General features: G+C 51.0%; 1 protein-coding gene across 1 annotated transcript in view; it reads left to right on the top strand.

Moving 5' to 3' along the window:
• LOC308556615 (bifunctional heparan sulfate N-deacetylase/N-sulfotransferase 4) overlaps positions 1 to 13,458 on the top strand; it is an 85,778-nt gene that overhangs the window by 57,212 nt on the left and 15,108 nt on the right. Inside the window, exons 5-6 of the mRNA XM_081136022.1 lie at positions 2,721 to 2,903; positions 10,584 to 10,680. Coding sequence (XP_080992148.1) covers positions 2,721 to 2,903; positions 10,584 to 10,680 — 280 coding nt within the window. The remainder of the gene's footprint in view (positions 1 to 2,720; positions 2,904 to 10,583; positions 10,681 to 13,458) is intronic.

The following is a 13,458-nucleotide window of genomic DNA, read 5'->3' as shown; positions in this document are numbered from 1 at the left end:
TTCCAGGGCCCACAACCCTAGGTTGTCCTCACACAGCTTCAGTCCACTCTGCCTTCCCTCTGCTTGAACCCAAGATGAGTGGCTGCACACAAAACTTTCTGTGTTGGCTCTTTAAGAAGGTGCCTGTGTTGCCTGGCCAGGCATGGCTCAGCGGTTGAGCATCAACCTGGGATCTAGGTGATCGGGGTTCGATTCCCGGTCGGGGCACATGCCCGGGTTGCCGGCTCGATCAATGAATCTCTCATCATTGATGTTTCTATCGCTCTCTCTCCCTCTCCTTTCCTCTCTCTGAAATCAATAAAGATATATTAAAAAAAAAAAAAAAAAGAAGGTGCCTGTGTTTCTAGCCGTCTCTCCCTGGAAGACAGAAATCCTGCTGCTTTTCAAAGTCTGATGTTATTTGGGCACCTTTCTCAGGTCTGGTGCTCTGGGCTGGGGAGCCCAGCTTGGGGTTGAGGCCCCAGAGTCCTCAGTGGGAACCCCCCACAGCTGAGATCTTCTTCCTGACCTTCAGCTGCTACCTGTGGGAGCCCAGCCAGCCCTCTGGTGCTTCCGCACTTCCTACCAGTCTCTATGTGGTCTCCTCTTTTCCTCCTTGGTTATGAGGGTGCTCTCCAGCTCGTCTTCAGTAGCAGTTGATTATTCAGGATGGTTTTTCTCTATTTTAGTTGTAATTCTAGTTTGGTCCTGGGAGAGTGTCAGTGTAGCTTCCACTCAGTCCACAGCCATCTTAGAATCTCCCTGACATCTCTAACTTGCATCTTGTAGGACCCAGCCAGAGCACTGGTTCTAAATTCTGGTAGGAGCTTTATTTATTAAGACAATGGTGTACTCTTTGGGCATCTGCAACTATCCAATGACATGCTAGGTCTTGGGAACAGAACTTTCATGTGCACAATCATTACTACACAGCTGACCATTCCTATCATGTCGTAATGACATCATATTGCTGTGGTTACTGAAAACCCACTTTTATTTCCCAAATAACCCAAATAAGCTCACAAAGCCCTTTGGAGAGAGTTAGGAAGCGTTCCTACAAAAACAGGCTTATTACACGGCACCTTCTTCTACATACTGACCTGAAGGATTATTTTCTGGTTAATTTCACAGATTATATCTGTTTTAATGTTATTCTTGTAACATTATATTACTTTTGCTTTTCTAATGAAGTTAATAAAGTCCTTAGTTATAATATTTTAATTGCTCTGAACTATTTATAGATATAAATAATATGTAATAAAATGAATCTTAACAGCACTTCTATGTAAATACAATATGAGACTGAGGAACAAGCGCATATAATGATTATGGCAGAAGATGATGACTGCCATTTATTTATTATTTATTTTTATTGATTTTAGAGAGGGAGGAAGGAAGAGAGAGAGAGAGAGAGAGAGAGAGGAACATTGATGTGAGAGAGATACATTCATCTGTTGCCTCCTGTCCATGCCCCAGCCAGGAATCAAACCCATGCCCTAACTGGGAATGGAACCCGAGAACTTCTGGTGCACAGGACAAAGCTCCAAACAACAGAGCCACACCACTAGGGCAGTCACTTCTTCCATTTAGATCAAGATTGTGCAAGTTCTCTCTATATAGTGTGGGGTTTTTTAGTCGCATAGAACTCTGTCTTTATTAGCACTGCTCTGTGGCCCCCGATGGTCTATATACTGGATTATATCCAGATCCAAATCAGTCTCTGATGTTCTTTCAGCAGCAGCCAATCTAGGTTCCACTCCTCCCTGGTCTCTCATCCACAAAAGCACAATACTGAAATCATGTGCTTTTACAACTAGTAGTATTGAGGTAGGAAAAATTATAAGAGGATTAATGAGTATGGAAGAGTTTTTGGCTAAATGTGGTCTGTTTCATGCAAACATTCACAGTTTCTTTACTGCAGTAAAAGTTCCTCATTACACCGGAGGGACAGGTCTCCTTGAGGCTCTGTGCAGCCCACAGCAGGAGAGGCCTGGAAGAGCTATCTGATTCAGAACTCGGTGATGCTGCGTCCTCACTGGTCTGCAAGTTATTAGGTTATTGGGTTTGACGGTCTTGATTCCACAATGGGGAAAAACTGACATGGAAAGTGATACTACACAATTAATGAGGAGTGAGGGAATGACAAGCCCAACTTCAATCTTAAAGAGTGAGTTTAAGAGTGATTTTTGAAGTTTTAATCAAATTGTGGCTTCCCACCAGCATTTGTCTGCATAAGCTGCCCAAACAGGTACCACAGACTGGGGGGCTTAAACACAGACATTTATTTTCTTCCAGCTCCCAGCTCCGGAGGCTGGAGGCCAGAATTGAGGCCCTGCTAACCCAGTTCTGATTTCCAATGAGACCTCTCTTCCTGACTACAGACAGCTGGCTGTGTCCTCACTGGGCTCTTCTCTGTGCACTGATGGGGGTGGAGGGGGGCAAAGAGAGAGAGAACCCTCTTCTTATAAGGGCACCAGACCTATCAGATTAGGGCCCCACCCTGATGACCTCACTTAACCTTTGTTACCTCCTTTGGGTCCTAATCTCTGAATACAGTCACATTGAATTGAATACAGTTACATATGAATTTGAGGGGATGCAATTCATTCTATAGCACCAGCTAAAATGACGATTGTACTTCTCCTGAAATCCCAAGGTTAGGGAGGCACTGCCTAGAGCTCCTTTGCTACTTTTGAGCTTTTGCACCTGCTATTTTATGGCCATTCTTATTTATCTTTCAGATCAGCATTTTCATGACCCACTTATCAAACTATGGGAATGACCGCCTAGGGTCATACACCTTCGTGAACCTGGCCAACTTCGTGCAGAGCTGGACCAACCTGCGGCTGCAGACTCTGCCCCCTGTGCAGCTGGCCCGCAAGTACTTTGAGCTCTTCCCGGAGCAGAGAGACCCTCTCTGGCAGGTAGGGCACATCTCTCAGGGCGCCAGGCATGGGAGGGGGTGAGACACTGAGAGCCTGGTCGCTGTAGGAGCTTTGCTGCAGAGAGTAAAGCCAGCACTGAACAGACTTCTCATCCAATGGTTTTATTCTCTTCAGCGATATGTTTTGTTTGTTTGATGGGTTAAGTGTTTGTATTTTTCTGTGGTGGGTGTTTCTGAGGTTTCCTTTGTTGGTCCGGTTGGTTGGGGACTTTTGCATCAAGGGTGTTGTTTGTGGTTCGTGTCTTCTCAGGGTGAGTACATCTCGCCCCAAAATGGCCAGACCTGGGGGTCTAGAGGAACAGATACTGAAGCGCCATAATCTCAGACCCTGTAACTAGACCTCGACCTGGATGCGCAGGCCCGGAAGGTAAAAATTAAAAGGGAAGAGGCTTTTTTGCCTCGTGCTCAGCATAGTCTGTCTTCACCATGCCTCACATTCCTGTAAATCTAACCGATCCTTCACTGGGCACAGCTCTGTGGATAAGAGAAAGAATCACCAGCGTTAGGGTTGCTCTCACACAGCCCAGCCTCACCCAGGAGCTCACCCTCAGTGCACGGAGATGCAAGCTCCCCGCTTTCCAGCCGTTGTCAGGAAAGGCTGCCTCCCCCCCGGCTCTTTATGCCTCCGGCTGCACAGACCTCGGCATCGCTGAGTGGGCTGCAGGGAGCCGGTCGGACGGTCCCCGCCAAGCGGCGGGCAGTGGAGCAGCAGCATCGCTCCTGAGAAGTCACTGAGAAACAGACACAAACCACAAACAACACCCTTGACGCGAAGGTCCCCAACCAACCGGACCAACAAACAAAACCTCAGGCCTGTGTTGCTCTTTACTCCACGGTTCCTGCTACATGTCACCGTCTGTACAGCCGGGGATCCGTCCAACAGGTGTGGACTGAGCATCCTTCTGTGGGAGGCAGGGCAGCTGCTCTAGGGAACGCAAAGAAGAGCCAAAGAGAGTTTCCTGTCCACGCCCGGGGGGCTTTCCTTGTCAGCCTGGTTCACTGCCGCATGTCTCTAGGTGCGTGTTCAGGCGACCGCCGCAGGGTTAGGCCCTGCCCGCCTCCTGCCAGCGCGTCCTCCCACCAGGCGTTCCGCCCCTCCAATACCTTACTTGCCCATCTGCGTTTGGTGTATAGAGAGATGGATAAATAGATAAAGTCACAGTTGTTATGGTGCATAGAGTCCGCCAAGTCGATGCTGAATTTCATAAGGAGAAGCCTCGTGTCCCCTGGATGGCAGTTCCTCAGAGGTGCACACGCACTTCAAAAATTGACAAGTCATGAGAGAAATCATTCATTTCCCACACATGTTCATTTGTGGGATGTCTGTAACTCATGGCACAAGAAGAAACAGCAGCCGCCTTCAAAGCAGCTGCAGACAGCGGACACATAAAAATGAGCCCACGTTCCAAGCTTGATTCTTTTCATATAGAGAAAATGCTGTTTTAATGAAGAATTTGTATTCGTTAATGTTGCATGAGTTTTGTGAACTAGAGAGTTGTTTTGTTGATATTGTTTCGATATCAGTGACGCTGTTTATTTGTGCGGGAGTGAATGCGATCAAAGAGGCACCAGCTCCTGTGGGAGCTGGTCCCCAGGATGCTGCTGCATGTCGGTTAGGCCTGAAGTAGGGCGCTCGTTTACTGGGGATGGAGAGGAAGGTTAGAAACAGGAAACAGAGCTGTTTTCAGGGACCCGCGTCGCTGCGGAAAACATTGGGACAGACACAGACACAGATATCAAACATCTGCAGGCCCGAGAGCTTTGCTCTTGACTAGTGTCATAGAGGAAGTTCCCGGGAAGCGCCTGGCAAATGGAAGATGCACCAGAAAGGGCTTCAGAGAGCTCGCAGCCTCCTGCTGTTGTGCTGTCATTTTTATAAGTTTAGAAATTTTCACATAATAAAACAGCTTATTATAAGAGTATTTCAGTCACTCAGGGGTAAATGATTAGTTAAAGACTCTCGTTTTATTACGTGAACTATGTCGTTTGTGGGGTTTCCCGTGACTGCAGAGAAGGTTGCAAACGTCTCACAGTAACGAAAACGCCACAGGTCCTCAAACGTGTTTCAGAAGGAACAGGAAGCGGGTGGGGCTGAGGGTCACGGGGCGTCACTCAGCCCCAGCCACGGGCACGCCGCCGGGTGGAGGGAAATGCCGCAGACCGTCGGTGGTGAGTGAGGCGGGCTGCGCGCGGCTGAGATCAGGGAGCAGTGCTCGCCAGCCCCTCCCGGGCCCCTTCTCTCCTGTCCACGTTACACCGCAGACAAGCCCAGCTGCGAGCATGCCGTCCCGCCCTTTGCACAGCGAGGCAGTGTCGTGGAAAACACAGACGCACAGCTAGCAGGACAGACGAGGCGGCGAGGGTCTGCTGTCGGCCCACAGTCCGATGCCTGGGCCCTCTCTGACTCCGTCAGCATGCATCTCACTGAGCGCGCGTCACTCTTGACAACTAAGTCAGCTGTCATTTTTCTTTAGATTTTCAATTCACACTTTTTTATTACCACAAATAAAAAGAAAAAGTGCAAAATGATAATTTTTGCATCTATTTTTTACTTTATTTTTATTGTCGACACTTCGCATCTATTTAATTTCCTTCAGTTCCTTATGTAAATTTTCATTAGCACCAACTGCCACATATGTGAAACTGCTTTGTCACCTAATTAAAAATTGCCACGGGAGTGTCCGTCCACAGCGCGGCAGGACCATCGGAGCGTGTCTGTGCTCACTTTGAGGGAGGCTGAGACCCTCAAAGCTGTCACCTGGGGATAGGTACCCATGACACACAGGACTCTGTTTCCAAGTGTATACCCCCTTCCATGGACCCCTGGGGTGTGGGGTTCTTAAAATTATGTTCTCGGGTTCCTGTTAATTCACCTCCCCCTTGGTTTTGATAGAACAATCATGAAAGAATCATGAAGGAATAGGGTTTCCTCTTTTTTTAAACTCTCATTACAGAAACCAAAAGCACAACATGGAGACAGGCAGAAGGTCGATGCCTACACGTCCGCAGATCAATGCTTTAAGCTCTCAAGCTGTCAGAGTAGCGCCGTCTCAGTCTCCACTCAGTCACACGGCCTCACTGTCACCAAGCACCCTGGCACGGGGCCACGGGCTTGCAGGGACTGGGCCCTCTCCTCCCTGCCTGTCTACAGCATCACAGTGGGACAGAGAGCTGGGGGCCAACCTTGGGAGGGTCACACCACTGTTGACTGTGGCTGTGAGTTACCACACCAGCTCAGAAGGCTGAGATTTGAACACACATGACATACACGAGTCACAGGGCTGGTGACAGACACAATGCAGGTCTGTCACTGTGTGCCTGCGGGAGGAGCAGAGAATTAGAGATGTGAGAGCACAAGTCAGGGGCATCAGCCTAGTTGCTTGCTTTCAAGAAGTGTCATAACAGCCTAGCATCCTGGTGACTCTACCTGATAGGTCACACCTGCCAGCACACAAGGCTGTTTAGCAATGTCCTGAGTGTGACAGTCACAGGAAAGTCTTCCCTCATCTGATGTCAAGCCTCCCAGGTCTGGGGATGCTTTACTTCTTCCAAGCACAACTTTGAATGGCAGACACGTGGGCGGCAGTGGAGGAGACACGTGGATGGCGGTGGAGGAGACGCGTGGCCTGCTGCACGCGTGGAGCCAAGAACCCACAAAAGACTGGCTTTCCAGGGGCTCCGACCATCCGCGCCTGGCTCACCTGCCTCATGAGGCAGGAAGACCACCTGAGCAAGCGCCTGGACTCTGCCCGTGTCTTCTGTGTTGAGTTCTATGGGAAGAAACCCAATAAGCATAGCTCATGGCAACTGCCTTTCTATTGCTTAACATCTAAAATGCACCGAGGAGTAAGGTTCTGCACAAAGGAAGCAGGTGCTGTGTGAGGAAAACAGTCCAAGGCAGTGACGGGGCGAATAGCGCGGGAACCAGCTTCGGGCCGCCTTGCGAGACGGCGCTGGAGGCCGAGCGGTTCTCTGTGGGAGGTGGGGAAATGGAACATCTCCACGGTCCACATTACCTTAGCTTTGGAGCATGTGCCAGCGTCTGTCAGGGCTGGCACATGCTCCATCTGGTAGGAGCTGCTCACTGTGTCTGTCCCATCGGCCCATGAGTCACTCGTCCTCACTTGCCTGCCCTGTCCTGTGTGACACTGTAGCAACAAGAGGTCTCCCGGTCAGAGAGCTTCACTCTAGTTGAGACAGAATTATTGTCACTCTAACTGTACTACTTACGTGTATTATGTAAAATACTATAAGCATATCCTTGGGTAAACAATCCCAGGTACTGAGATGCGGTGAAGATATGACGGGAAATGTCATAGACGCAGGAGTCAGGGGAGGGCCTCGCACAGGGTGACATTCAAGTTGAGACCTGAAGGATGACAAGTCCTATGTCAGTTAGTTGGATGAGTTGCAGGAGCCGGGCAGCAAGTGTATCGAGAAGTAAATGGGATCAGTAACCTATAGAGGTATTTGGGTACCTGTAGGGCAACCCCTGCCCTCGGGTCACCTGCAGAAGCCTCCTGCTCCTCCCCGCCCAGGACTCATACATCCCAGAAGTCTAGTCATCTGACAATGACGGATATTTCTCCTGGGGGGGCAGCCACCCAAGGTGTGTGCATTCTGACGTGGACCAGATGGACATCTGCCCTCAGGACACATCAGCAACAAACCTGTCCATCAGTAAGAGTGGGGTCTTTCTGTTTCTCCAATAGCTTACCTCACCTGGACAAAGAAGGGGGGTAACGTGGGACCTCACAATAAGCACCTCTCTCATAGAGCAGTTTCATCATTTTAACCCATTCAGCCCCTCAACAGTCATGAGCAGATACTAGCAATCATTAGAAGGAAACCCAAGCCCAGAGAATTTAGGAAAATTGCTTAAGACGGGCAGTCTTCCTCTTGAGCTCATACTCTTAACAACAAAATAAATAGGGAAGGTTTAGGGTAGATATTAGCTTATGCTAGAAGAATTGGCGAAGTTTCATTGAATTGGAAAAAATATAGAGCATTGCACAGAAAAATAGATTATTTCCAGACTGAAGGGCAGGTTGCATGTGTCTGCGGCAGGGGGGCAGGGGGCACATCTAGTGGCAGCCCTGATGGCAGGTGGCAGTTGCTGGTTCAGAGCAGGGATGCCCCAAGTGAGGCCCGTGAGCGGGCTCCTAGTGACCTGCCGTGACCGTGCCTGCGGGATCTGTCCCGCCGCGGAGCAGGCACCCGCCGGGCTGGGGTTATTTCCCCTGCAGCAGGATGTTCTCCCTGATGCGCGGTGGCTGTTCTCCTCTGACAGCAGTTCCTCATCTTGTCAAGACAAATGCTTTGAAATACTAGGTAGGGTGCAGGCAAGGTTGCTGTGATGAGGGCTTTCCAGGAACACGGCGGCTGAATAAAACAGGTGTAGTTCTCACTCACAACTGTCTACAAGTGGGCAGAGGCCAGCTCCGTCCACAAGGTCATCCAGGCCTCAAGTTGGCAGGTGCTCAGCATACAGGTGGCCTGTGTTCCAGGCCCAGGAGAATGCCAAGTGGTCTGGCGGCACCCCTGCTGCAGCACCCAGGGGTGCACACGGTTAGTCTCCCCTGAAGATTGACCAAAACTCCTGTTTACACCAGAGAGCTGGGGTACCCTGGGTCCCTGTGACGTGTGGCCCGGGAGGGCTGCCCTGCACCTCAGTGCTGCCTCCTGTGGGCAGGTCCTTGTTCTGGGTTCCACTCAAACTAGCAGCTCTGCATCGTCCAGCCAGCGACACAGCGCATTCCCTAGAGGAATAAAATGCTGCCCAAACCCGGAGGCCTGTGGAGCCCACGCTTTCTCAGCTCAAAGCACAGGACGCAGCCTTCACTTTGGAGAGGATGCCCCAGCCTGTGCCGGACACTGCACCACTGAGGACGCCGAGGTGCTGGGCTCTGGAACTTCGCTGGTGGGCCTCCACCTCCGAGGGCTTGTGTCCACTGAGGCAGCCGAGTAATCTCCACGCATTACCCACTGTGTCCAGCTAGCATCACCTCGCCGACACGCAGGCCAGGAACTTCCCGGGTGTGAAGGTGACCCAGGACCTTTCAGGCTATTTAAGGACATGGACAAGAATTAGCTTGAAAAATTGTTCTTGAAAAAATATTATTTTAAGGAAAAAATATATTTAAATAACAATTTTCCCTTTGGTGCTTCTTGCCATCTTTAAAAAATAAGACAAAGCTTTAAAACAAGAAGGGAAGAGACTAAACAAATGAAGTAATGGCGATTCGAAGGACACGAGGGTTGGCAGGCACTGTTTCGCTGAGCCGTGGAAGGTCACCGTCGTGAGCCTTTCTTCCCTCAGCCCCCACTTTCATTAAGGGAGTTATGCTGGGAGTGGGAATGGACTGTGACCCAGAAGCCTCTGGTCTGCAGAACCTGCGTTTGACAAAAATGGTCAAAAAAATCATAATTAAAACTGATTTGACAAGTTTTACCTTGAAAAAATATTTGTCAAAAAACACAAAAAAGTTTGTTCAAAAAATACACTTGATAAGTGGAAAATTAATGTGAGAATATTTGATCTCTAATATCTAGACATTTCAGTATGAAAAAAATTGAACTGAAATATTCCCCTTTGACAGAATTTACTCTGAGCTTAGCACCACTTAGAGAAAGCTCTCCCCCTGCTAGAAGCACAGTGGCCAGAGGACTCGCGGCTGGTGTCAGCCCTGCACGCTCACGAGCCACGAAGCACCTCTGGAAAGGACTGCTGGCACCTTCATGGAAAAGTCAGAGTCAGGTCACACTGAACACGGTCACTCTTTGAGGTCTCCGGACGTGGGACGGCAGGGAGGCCCGGCTGAGCAACCAAGTAAAGGAAGCCAGTGTGAACCGTGGGTCACTTAACGTCACATTAAATATGTGGACTAAAAAATGGGATTGTTTTAATGCCCGGCATACGGTTTTGAGAAGAATTGTGTGAACCTGAGCTTTGAATATGATTATTTTTGAGTTGCCGGTAGAATGAAGCCCGTGTGCCCGTCACTGACTATTTCAACACTGAGCTCTCGTCATTTAAGGGCCCCTGTAATTCTCAGGAGTGTCGTGGTCGGGTGATGGCCGTGGGTCCTGCCACGGAATGGGGTGGAGCAGGAGGGAAGGTCGAGGTAGAAAGCTGGCCCATGGAGACGCGGGGTTGGCGCTTCCTCGCCATCACCGCCCGCAGCGGCACAGGAGGGAGGGGCACGGCAGCTCCGCCATCACTCCAGGGGCCATCGGCTCGCAGGCTGGGTGACACCGTGGACCAGCAGGGTCAGCGTCAAGTTCGCAAGTGTGAGGAGAGGAGAGGAGACCAAGCCTGGAGTTCAGGGCTGCCCCCCAGCCTCCGGGGGAAGGGGAAAGATTAGGGCAGAGTGTGGATATCCCAGAAAGTGCGGCCAAGCCAGGTGCAGGCGAGGGCGGGCGCGGTACCCAGGCGGGAACAGACCTGAGGGCTGGGCCCGGCGGCGGGAGCCCGGCCACGCCAGAGGCGGGTGCCCACGGGCGCACCTGCTGGAAGGGAGGCCGGGAATCGGAGAAGCAGGATGGGAACGGGGTCTGATCCCAGGCCGGGGTCCAGGCTGCGTCCCTCCTGTCCTCTGAGCATCCCGACGATGGGCCAGGCGGTCTTGCTCCGGAGCTTCATCACTCTTCCTCTTTGCAGAACCCCTGTGACGACAGGCGGCACAAGGACATCTGGTCCAGGGAGAAGACGTGCGACCACTTACCAAAATTCCTCGTCATCGGGCCACAGAAAACAGGTGAGACGCGCCCCTGCGCTGCTGGCATCTTCTCTGCCATGGGCCGTGCTCTCCGTGCGGTGCGGGGCCGGCTCTGCGCCGTGAAGGAGCCGACGCCCAGGCCCCCGGCCGCTGCGCCTCCTGCCCGCCGCCGGCTTTACGCCGAGGCCCGGGTGCTGCCTGGGAACCAGCTCAGGGACTGGAGTTTTAACGATCGGTTTTAAAACTTTGCACAGAGGTCAGATTTTTGACAAGTTTGAATTTATGTTCTGGTATCTGATTTTGAATTTCTGCTTTTTATGGCTTTGCCTAATTAATTCCTGGATTCAAGTATTTTAAAAAGAGCTTGATTCAAAGGGTGCTACACTGCGTGCGAGTGCTGAGGCGATCCTTGTCAGCCGCTGTCCTTGCCGCGAGGTGGACAGGCGGCCTGGCTTGCTTTCTGAGGCCCCTGAGGTGCACCCGACCGCTTTCCCGCTGGGTCTCCTCGTTTCCCTCTTGCGCCGAAGGACAAGGGTGTGTGAGAGAGAACCTATTTCAGCAACTAGATGACACTTTCAATTAGAATATTTTATACTCTTCGTGATATGACAGCTTTATACATGGTGCTCACGTCCTGATTAATTAAAGTTTTTATTGAGGGGCTGTATTCAGAATTCACTGCTTCAACGAGAAGAATTTTCATCAGACAAGCCCGGCCCAGGCGGAGGCGCCGGTGGCCCGAGCGAGCAGACCCCCTAAAGGCTGCGGGGAATTTCCGGACTGTTAGGTATTGGTGTTGAAGTCTCTTCCTCCAGAAACATAAATTGTGTCACAAGAGTAAGTTGCACCTGCAGCTCACATTCCCAGACCTGTCACCTTTGCTGTTGTTTAAAATGTGCATTATGTCCCTGGCCGGGTAGCTCAGTTGATTAGAGCGTCATCCTGATGCACCAAGGTCGCAGGTTCAACCCCGGTCAGGGCACATGCAGGAATCAACAATTGAATCCCTGAGTAGTTGAAACAACAAATCGGTGCTTCTCTCTCCCTCCTCTCTCAAATCAATAAATTTTTTAGAAATGCATTAATTTTCTACCCACTCCCTTGCAGTGGTGCTAACTCGGGAATGACTACTGAGAAAATAAACAGCCCCGTGCTGCAGCATTGTTACGGATTTGATTTAAAGGCGCGTCTCCTCCCATTTGTCACCGAGCGCTGTTACTGGCTAGTCCGCTGGAAAGCTGGTCAGCGAGGTTTCCTCCCTCCTGTTTGTGTTCGTGAAGACAGTAGCTTAAATATTTAGATTTTAATATTTGACCTACCAGGATGGAAACGATAAAGGTTTTAGCTGGGGTGTGACTTTCCCGAGACAGACAAAGTGAAACAGGACAGCGATGCCCTCCATGCTGCGTGGATGTGGCCGTGATGATGTCAAGGCCTCAGGCACAGCCTCCCGGTCCCCGTCCTCCTTGCTGCTCAGTAGCAGAATCCTGCTCTGCTGAGGCCGTGGGTCACCCGGAGCGCGGGCGCACGTAAAGGCCAAGGGCCTAGCCTCCACCCAGAGCCCTTAAACCGCTTGCCGTGGCTCCTGCGCACGTTGCCATAAACATGAGACGTGAAGCTGTCGTCTGGCCGCTGTTGCTGAGTCGTGAGGTGACACTGGCCAGAGGAGCACCCTGCTTCTCCGTGGCTGGGCCATGGGAGGGGCCTGGCAGCGGAAGGTGCTCCGGGCTGGGCTCAGTGAGGTTCTAGTCCGCTGAGGTCCTTGCACAGAGAGGCCCCTTCCCGATTCCGGGCCAGACTGTGATGTGACCAGGGTGGGAGAGGATTTCTTTCCTGAAGGGCTGAAGTTAGCGCAGTGATTCTAAGCACAGCTCGCTGGCCCGAGCTCCTCCAGGAGGTTGGCTGTGTCTCCCTGGTCAGAAACAATTTCTCAGGACGACCGGCTCACCTGACAAGACTAAAAGGAGGTTGATTGTGTGTAGAGTAAAGTTTACAACATCTTCCGAGGCCTGAGGATTTACCATTTCCTCCGCAAAGTGTTTACACCAGACACTGGATGATAGTGGATGTCAGGACAGGTGGAAACCCAGTGGGTGACTGCACAGGCCACATGCTGAGGCCGGGACCGGGGTGGACGGTGATGTCTGAGTGTCCAGCCACATTCACGTCTCTGCTTCTGTCATAGCCTCGATGTCCCTCCTGTTCCTGGAGCATTCAAGGGGCTTAGAACACACAGGCTTTGGCTTTCTGGGTATAAGGGAGACCTGGGCACAGTCCTGTGACCATCAGGGTGACGGAACATTTGTACCTGCTATGGGGAGAAGTTATAAAAGTGCTCATCTTGCTATATTCAGCAAGAATTCAAAAATATTTCCTTGTCTTTGCCCTAGATCTATCTATTCTCAACATCTCAGGGATATTAAACTTTCACTACTCTCAGCTCTCTTGTGTGTCTCAAAAATCAATCAACCTTTCTCTCACATTCACATGCACGGACACACATGCATGCACATGCACACACAGAAGCCCATGCACAGACACACACAGGACAAATGCACACAGTCACACGTGTAGCACACATGCACACACACGTGCTTCATTCTCATCACCAGGTAAACCTTTTAATGTAGCTTTCATCCTAAAACATCCTTCGAAAGAACCTGCCTGGAGTCCCTGTTCCCTCCCAGCTGCCACTCGGCCTCTCCCTGGAGCAGCCGTCCTCTCACCTGCTCTCCTTGCTGGACGCCTGTTATTTTCAGTCACGAGCCAGATCAGTTCTCCACGCTGCTGTTACCCTCACAACCTTCATGTCTGCAT

This window comes from Miniopterus schreibersii (genome assembly GCF_964146895.1).
Source record: "Miniopterus schreibersii genome assembly, chromosome: 4".
NCBI lineage: Eukaryota > Metazoa > Chordata > Mammalia > Chiroptera > Miniopteridae > Miniopterus > Miniopterus schreibersii.
The sequence above is the reverse complement of the archived record's forward strand: the minus strand, read 5'-3'. Positions and strand labels throughout refer to the sequence as shown.